Here is a 13,926-nt window from a genome sequence, read left to right as displayed (position 1 = left end):
AGAAATATCTTATTGTCTCTTACCCCAGGGGTTAGCACTAGGGTATTTGTTCTCCGAGTGGGGCCTGTAGACTCCTGAGAATCTTTCGTACCTTTCAGGGGGTTCTAATAGTCAAAGCTATTTTCATAATAATGTTAAGACATTATTTACCTTTTTTATTGCGTTGACATTTGCTCTGGTGATGCCAACCTTAGATGGTAAAACTGCTGGCCCCTGGTTATGAATCAAGGCAGTGGCACCAAACTGTATTAATAGCCACTGTATTCTGCCCTCTCAGTAAAACAAAACAAAGCAATAAAAACTCATTTTTTTTTTTACTTAAGAATGTCCTTGAGGAAGACCTAAAAATATGAATTTTTTTAAATATATACCCTTGGGTTGATTTTAATACTCTGTGTGTCAAAACGAGATGCACGCATGAAGCCCTTCTGCTGCTTATCCAAGTCCAGTGAGAACATGTTTGTGTAATTGAGTTGTGAGCTGAACTGGCTCCTGTCTTTACCTCAAAAGAATGATTGTCATACGAACTGTGGCTACTTGAAAGTTTGGCATACACTTGCTTAAAAACGAAATGAAGTGTGTCTCTAACTTCAGGGAAAATGAGTGATAGAATTTGTTACCAATGATAAAATTTAAGCTTTCAAGTAAAAATTCAAAATGTGGAATGATTTTGAATAGTATGGAAAAGAAAATTTATTCCACCTGGACATTAGGGACATTTTTTTCTTGACTAGATGAGAGGTTTTCACGTTCAATTCTTGCTGCATATAGAACATAGAAAGGAAATACAATCTTTGAATACTACTTGGCTATGTAAGTGAAACATATTTGCATAATTATAATAAGTTGTATTTATTGATACTAAATGTTTAGAATAAACTTATAAACAGTGCAGAAGACTTAAATACAGAAGAGAATGTCAATATGTTGACATCTGTAGGTGAGAGAAGACACGAGGTTGAGTAGTGGAAGGAGGCAGATGTTGGAAAGTGGGGCACAGATAATTTCATGTATTACAGCGAAAATCAAGAGATATTGTGTATGTAACAGGAATCAGAGGATTAAGTATTTATTTAGTGCTACAGAGCCAGCCAATTTTGAAAGTAAAATTATCAAAAGGGGATTAGATAGGGAACACAGTTTTCATCTTTTATAGCAGGAAGTTATCATGTCTTAAATAGATAAATTAAAAAAAAATGGTACGGACATTTTATTTAGAGTCAGGATGCTAACCACCAGATTACTCTAATACAGGAAGAGCTGCGAGAGGTTGCATTTAGGAAGTAGGGTTGAGTTTTCACTGTAGTTGATTTGGTTGACTGTTACTTTTCATTATAAGCCCTTCTATAATATGTTTTTAAAAACCATGTTCATGTATTACTTTCATTATAAAAAGAATGAAGGGATAATGTATATTATGGGAAATCCATATGATTCACTTCTCCTGCACAGTCTCCCATCATGTATCACAGCTTATTAAATCTATTATTGGTAGGCATTTATTTTCAGTTTTTTTGCTAACATAAACAATATTTTAATGAATATTCTTCCTTAAAGTCCTAGAAATAGAATTGCTGGGTGAAAGAAAATGCATATTTAAAATTTTAGTATATATTGTCTATTTTCTCATCAGTGAAGTTCTTTAATTTTACTGTTGTGTTGGCAAATCCTATCTGTATGCCATTTCCAACATTTGGCATTAAGAATCATTTAATCTTTGTTGTTCCTCATTAAAAATACTATGTTTTCATATTAGGGAAGATTAAAATATCTGTTCATGTTTAAGCAATTTTTAGTTTTGTCATTTATTCCTAATTGTCTTTTTATGACTGTTGCCCATTTTCCTATCTTCTGTTGGATATCATCTTTCTTCCTTCAAAATATTTATGTACTCGTGACAGAAACCTTTGAGTACAGTATGTTACAGTTGAATTCCCTCCGCCGTTTGCCTAATAGAAGTTTAAAACTGTAGTTGGACTTGTCTTTCCCTTTATGTTTTATGGCCTTGGCATCAGGCTTAGAAAATCCTTCTTCATTCCAACATCATCATACTGTTTCTCCATTTTGCTTATTTTATTACTGACACTATTTCTAAATCTTTTCAATGCTTTGTTTGCTTTCTAAACTTTTAAAGTCATAATGAATTTAAGAAGTACTGCAATTTAAAAGTTCCTGTCATTGCATTTTTAGATATTTGCATAGATCAAGCAAAAGTAGAAGAGTTTGAAGAGAAAGCATCAGAATTTTGTAAGAAAGTAAGTATCTTTGCACAACTGGGGTAAAGCACTGCAAGTGTGCTTGTGCCTCAGAAATGTTGTTTGCACTTTCTTTACCACTTCAGGTACTTGCACAAATGCCTTCCTGCAAGGAGGATTACCTAGACCGTTATGTATAAAAATTTTAGGTCCGACTCTCAGCTCTGCCCCTCTGTATGCTGCTTTTCTTGCCTTTCTTCTGTTGTATTTCTCGTACCTGGCATGCTACATAGTTTGTGTTTATGTGTGTATACATTGAATGTATTGTCTAGTTCTTCCTTCAGAGGAAACTTTGAGGAATTTTTGTTTGCTTTGTTCACTATCCCTGCACCTAGAATGATTCCTAGTCTAAGAACTAAAAAAGAAGCTTATTTTTTGAATGAGGAATAAATGATTGAACAAAATGTATAGAGTCAGAATTTTAAGATTAATGTATTTCTCAAGAAGTCATATAATTTAGGCACTTAAGATTGAAATTATATCTAAACATTTTAAGAGATAGGTTAAATTGCTTGTTATTTTGATTAAAGTTGCTTCATTCTAGATCAGGTTGAACTATATAAAATTGTCATTTTCATAGGTCAAAAGTATCAGATATCGCCATTTTCCTTGCTTTCAGCCTAGTAGTATTGCTCATCCATTCATCCCCCAGTTTTCTTTAAGGTGCTGTTTTGTGTTTTTATCTCTGCTTAGCATGTACTTTACAAGACTTTTTCTCTGTTTTGTGGGGGCTTAGTTGCTGTTGGTTTCTTCACATTTTAGGTAGTCACTCTGATTGAAAACATAGGTCTCTGGTTTCTTACATCGGAGAAATAATAATTACTACTACCACCACCTCAGTGAGTGTACACTAAATGAACATTTACTACATTATTGTTGTATCAGGCCCTAAATGAATCTTGGAGAACTGTACATTTACATAAACTTAAGATAAAATGTAACTGCAAATGGTAGGCACTTTTTTGTAAGTTAGCAGTAACTTATGAAAAATTTTATTAATGTCCTGCTAAGAAGTTCTGAGGTTCACCAAACACTTAGTAAGAGAGTAATATCTTGGGCCTTTGGCTGCAGGCTAGGATTACAGCTCTGAATATGATACTGTCATTGCCCTGAAGTACTCAGTTTAGTGGGGAAACAATGGATCATTTAAATTAAGTGTCATAAGTGTTACAGTTGATAGATGTCTGTGTTGTAGGGAGACCTCTCACCCCACGACTTTATATTCTAAACTCAGTAAGAGCTTTTACTCTTAATGGGAAAGTAGTAAGAAAATTTCAAATACTTGATGTGAATGCATCCCAGATAGTACACATTTGCTTTTATAACCATTGTTGGGTGTATAGTTTATATGAGTGGTGTTAAACATGATAACTTTTTCAATACATTGTTTGAAAATTGTAAGCTTTAAATGTAAATAGAAGAAAGACCTTGTTCAAGGTTTGTTGTCTCCTTTAGTCAGAAGTTATATGTCTTTTATATTTTCAGAAAATACTGTTTGCTCTGTAAAAGATTTCAAGTGCCATACCATTTTGTATATCTCAGCAAGAACGTCTTTCTGATAGCTTTATAAGGAAACATGTAAATAATTTGCTTTAGGCAGGAAGCTATCATAGTTGCTAGGTACATTCTTTATTTTGGTGCATAAATTTGAAAAATGAACACCAGAAATGTCAGAAAGTCCATAGAAAATACTGAATTATCAACCTTCTTGTACAGATGCACTAATACATTTACCCTAGGGAATGAAATAAAGCAGAGCCTCAACCTTAACTGTGTTGACATTTTTGCGTGTAATTTTGTAAGTGTAATATTGCTCTAATAACTCTTTTTTGGAGAAGAAAGCTATCATATCAGTTTTTATAAAGTACATCTTTAATGGAGATTAATTTTATCCCCAAGGCTACTGTAATTTGACTATTGATATTATCAAAATTTTAAAGCAAAGTTATTTCGTCTGATCCTTTTATTGGAGAAAACCTAGAAATTTTTCTGTTTGGTAAGTAATGGATATAGTTGCAGTATGATCAAGCTAATTTAAGAAATTATCTTAGCATGTACTAATTATGACCAGTTGTTCTGATAGTTTGATCTTTGTTCCCCTACATAATCCTTTATCCTTCAGAATCTCATTCTAATAAAGTACATGTTGGTATTGTGAAAAAGACTGCTTCATTCTTACCCTCATAAGACTAATTTAATTTTTATTTCTTGTTAAGCAGCAGTAAACATTTACTGAGCAGTAATCAAAAGGAGAATAGAGCAAATGACCTCTCAAAGGTTTTGATGCTGGGGGGTTGGGGGACTTTAATATATGATATTGACATAGTTATTCAACATATAAAGGAAGATCGGACAGGCATTGGCTCATCAGTTCATTCAACAGAGATTTATTGAGTTTAATTATAAATGTTTAGCTTTGGAAAGGTGATGAATAAAATAAAAAAAAGGTTCTCACCATTAATGAACTTCCAGATTGGTGAGTTTTATGATGTGTGTGATAGTACATTTTGATATTTTTATATTACAGTGTGATAATTGCTATGGTAGGAAAACCCTTTGTGGCGTATAAGCCAATAGGAAGGATTATTGATCTAGTCTTGGGTGGCCAGGAAAAACTTACCCAGGGAAGTGAGAGCTAGTGTGGGCCCTGATGGGTCAGTATGAGGCAGCAAGGTGAGATACTAGGGAGGAGTATGCATACATTTTGATTTCCTATAGGTATCTCAAGCTTAACATTTCATAAACCAAATCCCTCTTTCTTATCCCTTAAAATGTCTTTTCACCTGCAATTTATATCCTCATTCCCTCTCCCATCCCCAATTATTACACTTTGTTTCCAGCTTGCAAAGCAACAGAATACTGTAGTCATCTTACATACACTCTCTTCATTCATTTCTTTCAGTCAGACCCTAACGTTTTTGGACTCTGTAAAAAAATGTTACTTCATTTTCTTTCCATTACTCTGTCTTCCAACGTCATTCAGTCAGGCCTTCAGTTCTTGCTTGGAAACTTCCGTAGCCTCTAAACTCATTTCCATGCCTCTAGTAGTTCTCTTTTAGTCCATCTTCCACATTTGCTGGTTGAGTTTTCCAAAGTGCACATTTGATCATGTTATTTTCTTATGATAAATACTCTACTAGCTCTTCATGGTTTTTAGGGAAAATAACAGAAAACAACAAAAAACAACTTTTTGGCTTATTGCAAAACTCCTTTCAACAATTTCATTCCTGTGTACCTCTCTAGCTTCAGTCCCTTCATTTTGTTCTCATACCTCCTTTTGCACCCCTTCGAAGGGACTGCTTGCCATTCAATAATAGTCCCTCTATTTGAAATGCTAGCTGCACTTCTCAGCTAACTACTCAAGTTCTTCAAACCTGAGGTCAAGCATCCTTCCTTCAGGGATCATTCACAGTCTCTTTCTTTATTGCTGGTCATTTTTATAGATTTTGGGTTATTTGTTTGCTTTTACTTCTCCACCAGAATATGTATACATATTCTGTTCAACTCTTTATCTCTAGTACCTGTCTCTCTGCCATCATAGGCATTCTATTAGGTATTTATCGTATAATGGGAAATACATGGTTTGGGGCCAGGTCCTAGGAGGTTCTTAGATTTTAAATTAATGAGTGTGGTCTTTACAATGAAGCCACTGAAGGTTTAAGAGCAAAGGAGTCATGTTATTTGAACCATCCTTTAGAAAGAATAGCAATATTCAAAACAAAATGTTTATAGGGGGAAGATGATATTAATTTTGAAAAAAAACTGGGTTCTTTGTCTTGAAAAATATTCATTAAGCAGCTGAAAATACATTTATGACTAATGTGCAGTCTAGAATTCAGATGAGAAGCTGGCAGTATATGAATGGTGATTGAAATGTGCGTGTACAAGATACCATCTTATGAGAAATGTGAAACGAGTCCAGCAAAAGGTGAGGAAAGAGTGCAATACAACGGCATCATTTAAGGGATTGAGGAATGGGAACCCATAAAGAACTGGTAGAGCAGTCAGGAGTTAGCAGGAGAACCAGAAGAGTGTATTGTAATGAAGCATACAAGGGTAGGGAGATTGAATATGGAGGCATATATTTGTAAGTATTTTTGTTATAGAGCAGGTGTGTCCAATTTGGGATGGTGGTAATGTTTTACAATCTTTGTTCGTCAACATGTCAACATGGTAGCCATCAACCAGTGTGCCTATTGTGTCCTCATAAGTGACCAGTGTGACTGAGGACCTGAAAATTTAATTTTACTTGATTTTAGTAAGCTTAGATTTAAATTTCCATAGCCATCTGTGGCTAGTGGCTAGCTACCACCCTATCGAATAGCACAGCTGTAGAGAAATCAGGTAAGATGCGACTGGGACCAGTGCAGGGCATTTGAAGTTTGGTAATTCATCGTTTTCAGAGTAAACGAATGGTAACTAAGTTGTGGATAATGAAGTGAATGGAGTTCAATGGGTTAGAAAAGTGAATATGGACTAAGAGAAGTTTAGAGACGTTGTCTTTGAGGCAAAACTGAGGTTAGTTAGGTGAACGGGGTAAACTGAAGGACAAAAGGACAGAGGTGCACAATACAACAGGTGTGAAGACTATTGATTTAGTGTGTTGGGGGAAGCTCTGGGTGACAAGAGGGCTTTTTGAGACCTAAGCACACTGTGGTTTGCAGATAAATTATTTGATTAGATTTAAGGTTAATATCCTTTTAATTATTTAGTGGTAGGAGGGCTTTGGAAGAGCCCTAGTAGGAGGAGAGGTAATTCATGTTGGTATGGCTTGGGAGAGGTGAAGGACATTTGAATGGTTTTTTTCCTAGCGGTTTCTGTTATCTTTATAAAGGAACACAAGGTTTAGAGAGGATAATAAGTCTCAGATTTACTTTTCTAACCTGTAGTGGGAATTTTAATAATATTTCTTATTTCATAAGTTTTTTGTGATAAAATGCAAAGATGTTTTGGTTTTTTTTTTCTGCTTTAAGCACTCTAAAACATGGGGGAGGCAATACGTGTGTGAGGGCAGGAGGTTTATGAGAAATCTCGGGACCTTTTGTCTAATTTTGCTGTGAACCTAAAAATGCTCTATAAATAAAGTCTATTTAAAAAGACTGTAAAGCATTCTCTAACCATTAATTATAGGAAGTTAGTGTGGTTTCATTTAAGTAACTCAGACTTTGAAGACAGAAATTCTGGGTTTTAATCTCACATCTTTACTTACTAGCTGAATGATGGGGAACTAGTAACTAGCTCTTTGTGTTAAGGACAGACTAAGATAAGTAAAGCCCTTTGTAAACTGTTGAGTTCTGTATTGCTATTTTCCTATTTGAGGTTTGGCTGTATTTTAAAGTCTCAGGGTATGTTAAGTTGCATTTCTTTCTATCTTTCTTTTTTTTTATTTATTTAACTGATTGCTTTTTCTCCCCCCATTCTTTTGAAAGAGAGTCAAATACTTTTTCTAAGTTATGAGACAGGACCCTATTGAAATTCACCTCTGTTAGGAGAGGTTTTCAGTCATGACGATGGTAAGGTGAAGCTATTTGAATGCAAGATGGAAACTTGTGCTGAGTAATGATGTAAGTTAGAGAACTCTTTGGACTCACCAGATTTTACTGTTTGCCTTCCTCTCACAAGGTATTGCACTTGGGACTTTGAAAGATGAATTTATCTTTAATCTCCCAAAGATTAATCTCCAACAGATTAATGAGAAATAAGACAGACTTTATTCTCTTAAATTGTTACGTTAGAGGCCTACATCAGGCTCCTTAAATCTCATGATGCGATTGGAAGGAAAAAGTAAACAACAGATGCATTTATCTAATGGAGTTATTTATTAATAAACAAAATACAGTAAAATGTGATTCTTTGAAGTCATAGTGGTAAACTTCAGTTAAGTTTCGAGTATACATTTTTGCAGTTAGGGGTCAGGGAACTCAGTACAATGCTTTGCAGTCTATTATTTTACACAAAGTCACAATGATATTGAGAGACTTTAAAAAAAAATGCCAGGGTTGCAGATATCTATGGGTCATTTTCCTCTGTTGAGAGAAGGTCACAGTCTCCATCTCTGGCTTTGTCTGCTCCCTTGCAAATGATTTTGGTGGGACCTAGTGAAAGGTGACTTAGCAAAAATCTGCCACTCTTTTCATAAAAGTTTATGTTCTACTGACAGATCATTAGAGTCATATTTCTCTATGAAGAATAATGCTTTTCATTTCCATCGCTCCTCTCTCTCTCTCTCTCTCTCTCTCACACTCACTCTCTCTCTCTCTTTTTTTTTTTTTTCAGTTTGAAAAAGAGTTTACTGACCACCAAGAATCTCAGGCTCAATTGCAGAAAAAAGAGGCAAAGATTAATGAGCTTCAAGCAGAGTTACAAGCTTTTAAATCTCAGGTAAAATACCATCTATCCAGAGTGAATTTGTGTATTGAAAGATGACCACGGGAGTGAAGGTTATGCCATATCTTCATGGCATCAAAATGTTTAATCTTTGGGTGGTTGTTTAGCTCAGTTGATTGGAGTGTGGTGCTGATAACACCAAGGTTGCCAGTTCAATCCCTGCATGGGCCACTGTGAGCTGAACCCTCCTTAAAAAACAAACACACACAAAAATTTAAACTTTAATTTCACTTGTATGTTTTCATAATATTGTTTATATGTGTATTCTATGTTCATTTAAAAAATTTGTTTTACCCCTTTTTTTTCTATTTGCATTTTTAAGAATGCGTAAACTTTTACTAACCAACCTGCTCCCTTATGTTTCATTTGGGTTTTGTTCATAATGTCACATTACCTAAGTAATTAAGCACAAAGGGTAAGAAAGTCTTTTCATCTTAGATTTGTCATTCATCACTGATCTTGATCCTACTACAGGAAATTATTGCTCAAGCTATTTATTTTTCAAAACCTTCAACCTATGGATACTTTGCAGTGAAAGATAACCTCTAGCTGAATGAGAACATTTTCTGATAATTTTTCAATTTCCAAAAGTAAACAGATTTACAACATGACAAAAAAGAGAGCAAATCTGGATTATGAAGCAGATAGCTCACATAACCCTCTACACATACAGCATTTAGATAGCAAGGAATACATCATCTACATATTTTAAATGGATGAAAGTACGGAGGGAAAATATTCATAGCAAAATTTCTTCATGTAGATTTACATATAGGATGATGAGCAGTATGTATAGTTTTGCTATTTTCCTTTTAACCTAATTTATGCTTATGTTGAAATAGTCTCAGGTATACTATTTCGTATATTGGTATACTGTCTCCTACATCATCGGCACTTTTTCTTTAAATACTTAGTGGATAGTTTTGTTACAGCGGCTATCTGAGGATATTCTAAGAGATAGCTATCTGTTAGTGTTGAATTTTGGAAAAGAATTAAAAGCTCTTATCTACAGGTAAATTATTCTCAATGATCTTTCTTTAGTGCACGCAAAGAAAGTACAACAATTTATTGAACTTTTTCATCTTTCCCGGGTGACTCCTTGTCTTCCAGATTAAAAGAAACATTTGACTGTGTTTTATATTTCAGTTTGAGTTATAGACACTGGCTGAAATATTTATGACAAGTTTTTCCTGGTCTGGGCTAATATAAATTTAAAGACTTTCTTTTTCTTTTTAATTTTTCCCAGTTGAAGGGTAACTTGTAAATCTACTCTAAGAAATTCTAGTTTATAAAAAAACATATCCAGCATCTTTGAATACATTATTACTGCATGTACTTTTATATAAAATGGGAATAAATTTACAGTTCGAAAACAGATTAAATCAAGGAACCTCGTTATGTTTTATTATTTTTAAATTATTTTTTCCAGTTATGGTTGCAATTCAATATTTTGTGTTACTTTCAGGTGTACAACATAGTGGTTAGACATTTATATAATTTATGCAATGATCCCCCCATATGAGTTTAGTATCCACTTCCTCCTATGTTGTTTTAAATTGTGGACCGGGATGACCTGTGTTAATACTGTCAGAAGAAAGCCTGGAATAAGAGACTTAATATTGGATACCATGTTCATTTTTTAAGAACAGCTGGCTATTTCTGTCTTTGGGTTAATTAGTGTGTGTTTCTCATGAAATCTGTGCATTTGTCTTAAGATACTTCTCTTTGATCAAAGCTAGGCTGACTATGAAAGCTATGGATAAAATATGTTTATTATCTGTGATTTCCTTCATTTAGTCACTTAACAACCAAGCATTGTTAGATGCTGAGGATATAATGGTGTCTGGCCGCAGGAACAATAGATTCAAATCAACCATACTATATCAGATAAACTAGTCTAGAAATCCAACCATAGCTTTGTTTTAAGACATTAATAGTTAACTATAAAGTGTATATTGGCTGTGAATATAATATACATACATTCTTAACATTCAGAGGGCAGTACTGTCCACGCTCATATCAACCCAGCGTAGCACCGATCTGCTTGTTCTTTATAGTTAATGTTTTCAATAAGGCATGTTCTTTGATTTGTGCTTTCAATTTCCTTCATGATACTTTTTCTTTGTGCTGATCTCAGAGGTTAATTTTAGTCTTTTATACATGATCTGTTTTTCATAAATGTGCCATAAAACTTTTAAAATGATTTATTAACATTTATTAAATGCCCACCGTTTGCAAAGTAGTTTATATAAATGTGTATGTATGTATGTATATGTGTGTGTGTACATATTATATACCCGAGTTACCAAAAAAATGTATACAAGTGGACACTTTGGTCAACGTTGCTCCAGCAGTAGTTCACCGTAATCAGAAGTATCTGGATACTGATGGTAACCACTTTGAGTACCTCTTGTAATTGCAGAAGTCCAACATGACATCAGTATTCATCTTTTGTTATTGGTATATATTGAATATTACAATTTTAGTACAGTTTTCCTTTTCTAAAATGTATATACATTTTTTTTGGCACCCTCGTGTGTGTGTGTGTGTGTGTGTGTGTGTGTGTGTGTGTGTGTATATGTATATATACATGTAATAGCATGTGCCAGGGCCCTGAAATTGGTATGAGGTTAGCACATGCATGGAATTGTATAAGAAAGTCACTTGAAAGACCAGGTCACAGGGACCAGATCATGACATGCCTTTGTAGGTCCTCCTAAGAATTTTAGATTTTTTTTTTTTTTCTCAAGGGCAAAGGCATGATGTTGCAATACTATGTAATTCTCTTCTTCTGGATCTTTATTACTATTATTATCATCATTATTATCATTCCACTGTTTATTTATTTACTTCTGTTTTAAATGCTGGTGTTCCATAGAATTCTGCACATAGACCTTTCCTCATGCTACAGAGTCTGTACATACTCTGGATGAACTTTTCTACTTCCATGGCTTAGTTGTCACCTAGAAACTTCTGATTTTCAAATCTTCTAGACCTATGTACCCACTTCCCTCCTGGACATCTCTACCCGGTGGTCATAACTACCTCAAAATGGGGAATAATATTTCTGTCAGTTACATTTTTATGAAAACAAAAGCTGCAATTCTTAAACTGGGAGTAGACTTCACTGAAATTTTATTTTCTGGTCAAACCACATGAAATTACTGATATTCAGTTATTTTTGGTTTAAAATAATACCTTGCTTTTGAGGAAAGTGTAGTTTTATGTGTTCTGTAGAGTGTTCTTTGTAATGTTTCTTATTTTTGTTTTCTCTCTAGTTTGGTGACTTGCCAGCTGATGTAAAAGCCTCTTTGCTACTGTCAAAAGAAAATGAAGCCATCCAGCCAGCACTTCCTCCTCCTGCACCACTGCCCTCTTGTGGAGGCGCGTCCCCTCCTCCCCCACCGCCCCCTCCTCCACCCCCACCACCTCCTCCTCCACTTCCAGGGATGCCAATGGCATTTAGTGGTTCTGTGCCTCCTCCACCTCCCCTGGGGTTTCTCAGTGGACAAAACTCTCCTCCACCTACCCTACCATTTGGGTTAAAACCAAAGAAAGAATTTAAACCTGAAACTAGCATGAGAAGATTGAACTGGTTAAAGGTAAAACAGCAAAACATGGAAGAAAGCATACTGTTACTTAGATTAAAATTTAATTTTGTTTTTACTTATATACAATTTCCAATGGGAACTCTAACCAAAGTGACGTTAAATAAACAGGTATTATTTTTCAAAGGGTTTTCTGGTTTATAAAATTTGGTGGGAGTCAGTGTTAGTTGTTATAGTGGGATCTGATTTATAATTAAATTGATAATTCATCATGGTCATGCCTGAAACCTAAATGTATGAAGTGTTTCTCAAAAGTGAAATAAGTCAGTGTTCCTAGGAACTTCTCTATGTCGGTAGCCATTGGGAAAAGTAATGCTACTCGTCAGAAGCGGATAGCTAGGACACAGCCATTCTGAATCCTGCAGAAACACGGTTTTCTGGTCTGTAGCCATTGGATATACTGTGTAATGGATCCTTCCCTTGAAGAATCACAGTGTACATGAGCATTATTAAAAACTCTGGGAAGCATCATTGAGAGGAAACAAACTTCATTTTATTCACCTTCAGTCCCCAACTTTTTCCCTGATAAAAGCTTAACTTCCTGCAGAATTAATATTTCACTGAACACGATTTGGAGAAAAATCTTATGGGGAATACTTCATAAACATTGGCTGGCAGCTCTGGGACGCTGGGTCTGAACGTGGCGATTGGGCTGGGACAGATGAAACACCCAACTATTTGTGAATCAGTCTTCTCTCTGATTGCAGATCCAACCTCATGAAATGACTGAAAATTGTTTCTGGATAAAAGCAAATGAAAATAAGTATGAAAATGTGGATTTGCTCTGTAAGCTTGAAAATACATTTTGTTGTCAACAAAAAGGTAAGTTTAACATCTTGTTCATTTTAGTATTCTGACACTGCCTCTTTTTATATGTTAACCGCTAGAAAGCATTATTTTAAGAGTCCTATACATATATTTACTTTATTAATGAGTAAATAAATGAATAAATGATCTAATAAAATGAAATGTTTAAAAAGAGAATTTTATTTACAGTATCAAATGAGCAATTTTAAAAATGCAAATGACTAATTAATACAAAGTTTAAATTTTCTATATAATACCTTTTTTGAAGAGGTTTTAAATTAGATTTTTATGAAGGAGGATGTTTTCAGAGAGAATTTTGGCACGAGAGTTCCTATTTGTCGAAGAGAAATAGTAAAACAAAAACAAAATGTGAGACTTCTCTAGTCAGAATTTCACCACCCTTTAATATTACAGTGACTGTCACATAGTTTAATTAATATGAGTCACATGGAATAGAAATACCAATTTTATAGAGTATCTTGAATGTTAGCTTGGAACAGAAGTATATTAGTAGGATACATATATTAGTTTTTTATTAAAAGTAATGGAATTTATTTTTCAAATTGTTTTGTGATAGCTTTTATCTGTTCAGTGTGATTTTTTTTAAAAATATATATTTAAAGATTACTCTTGTCGACAATTAACTTTATTTCATCCACTTTCATGCTGTTAAATTTTAAGTGTTATGTTATCACTTTCATGTTCTGTCATAGATAAGTGATTACCTTTTAATTTTCAAAAAGGAACCCTTTTCACCGTAGACTTTAGCCACTTATGTTACTGGGCTCCTTGAGCACAGAAAGAGCTGGAGCAGAGTGATTATGCTGGATGGAGATGGGAAGGCATGTAGAGAGAGAATTGGTTTCTTA

At 34.4% G+C, this 13,926-nt stretch overlaps 1 protein-coding gene across 1 annotated transcript in view; it reads left to right on the top strand.

Annotated features, from left to right (window-relative positions):
* Positions 1–13,926, top strand: part of DIAPH3 (diaphanous related formin 3) — a 438,451-nt gene that overhangs the window by 153,988 nt on the left and 270,537 nt on the right. The window contains exons 14-17 of the mRNA XM_074329349.1: positions 2,191–2,255; positions 8,532–8,636; positions 11,921–12,244; positions 12,958–13,072. Coding sequence (XP_074185450.1) covers positions 2,191–2,255; positions 8,532–8,636; positions 11,921–12,244; positions 12,958–13,072 — 609 coding nt within the window. The remainder of the gene's footprint in view (positions 1–2,190; positions 2,256–8,531; positions 8,637–11,920; positions 12,245–12,957; positions 13,073–13,926) is intronic.

Source organism: Rhinolophus sinicus, linkage group LG04 (genome assembly GCF_036562045.2).
Source record: "Rhinolophus sinicus isolate RSC01 linkage group LG04, ASM3656204v1, whole genome shotgun sequence".
NCBI classification, from domain to species: Eukaryota; Metazoa; Chordata; class Mammalia; order Chiroptera; family Rhinolophidae; genus Rhinolophus; species Rhinolophus sinicus.
This window is presented reverse-complemented; position numbering and strand designations above follow the sequence as displayed.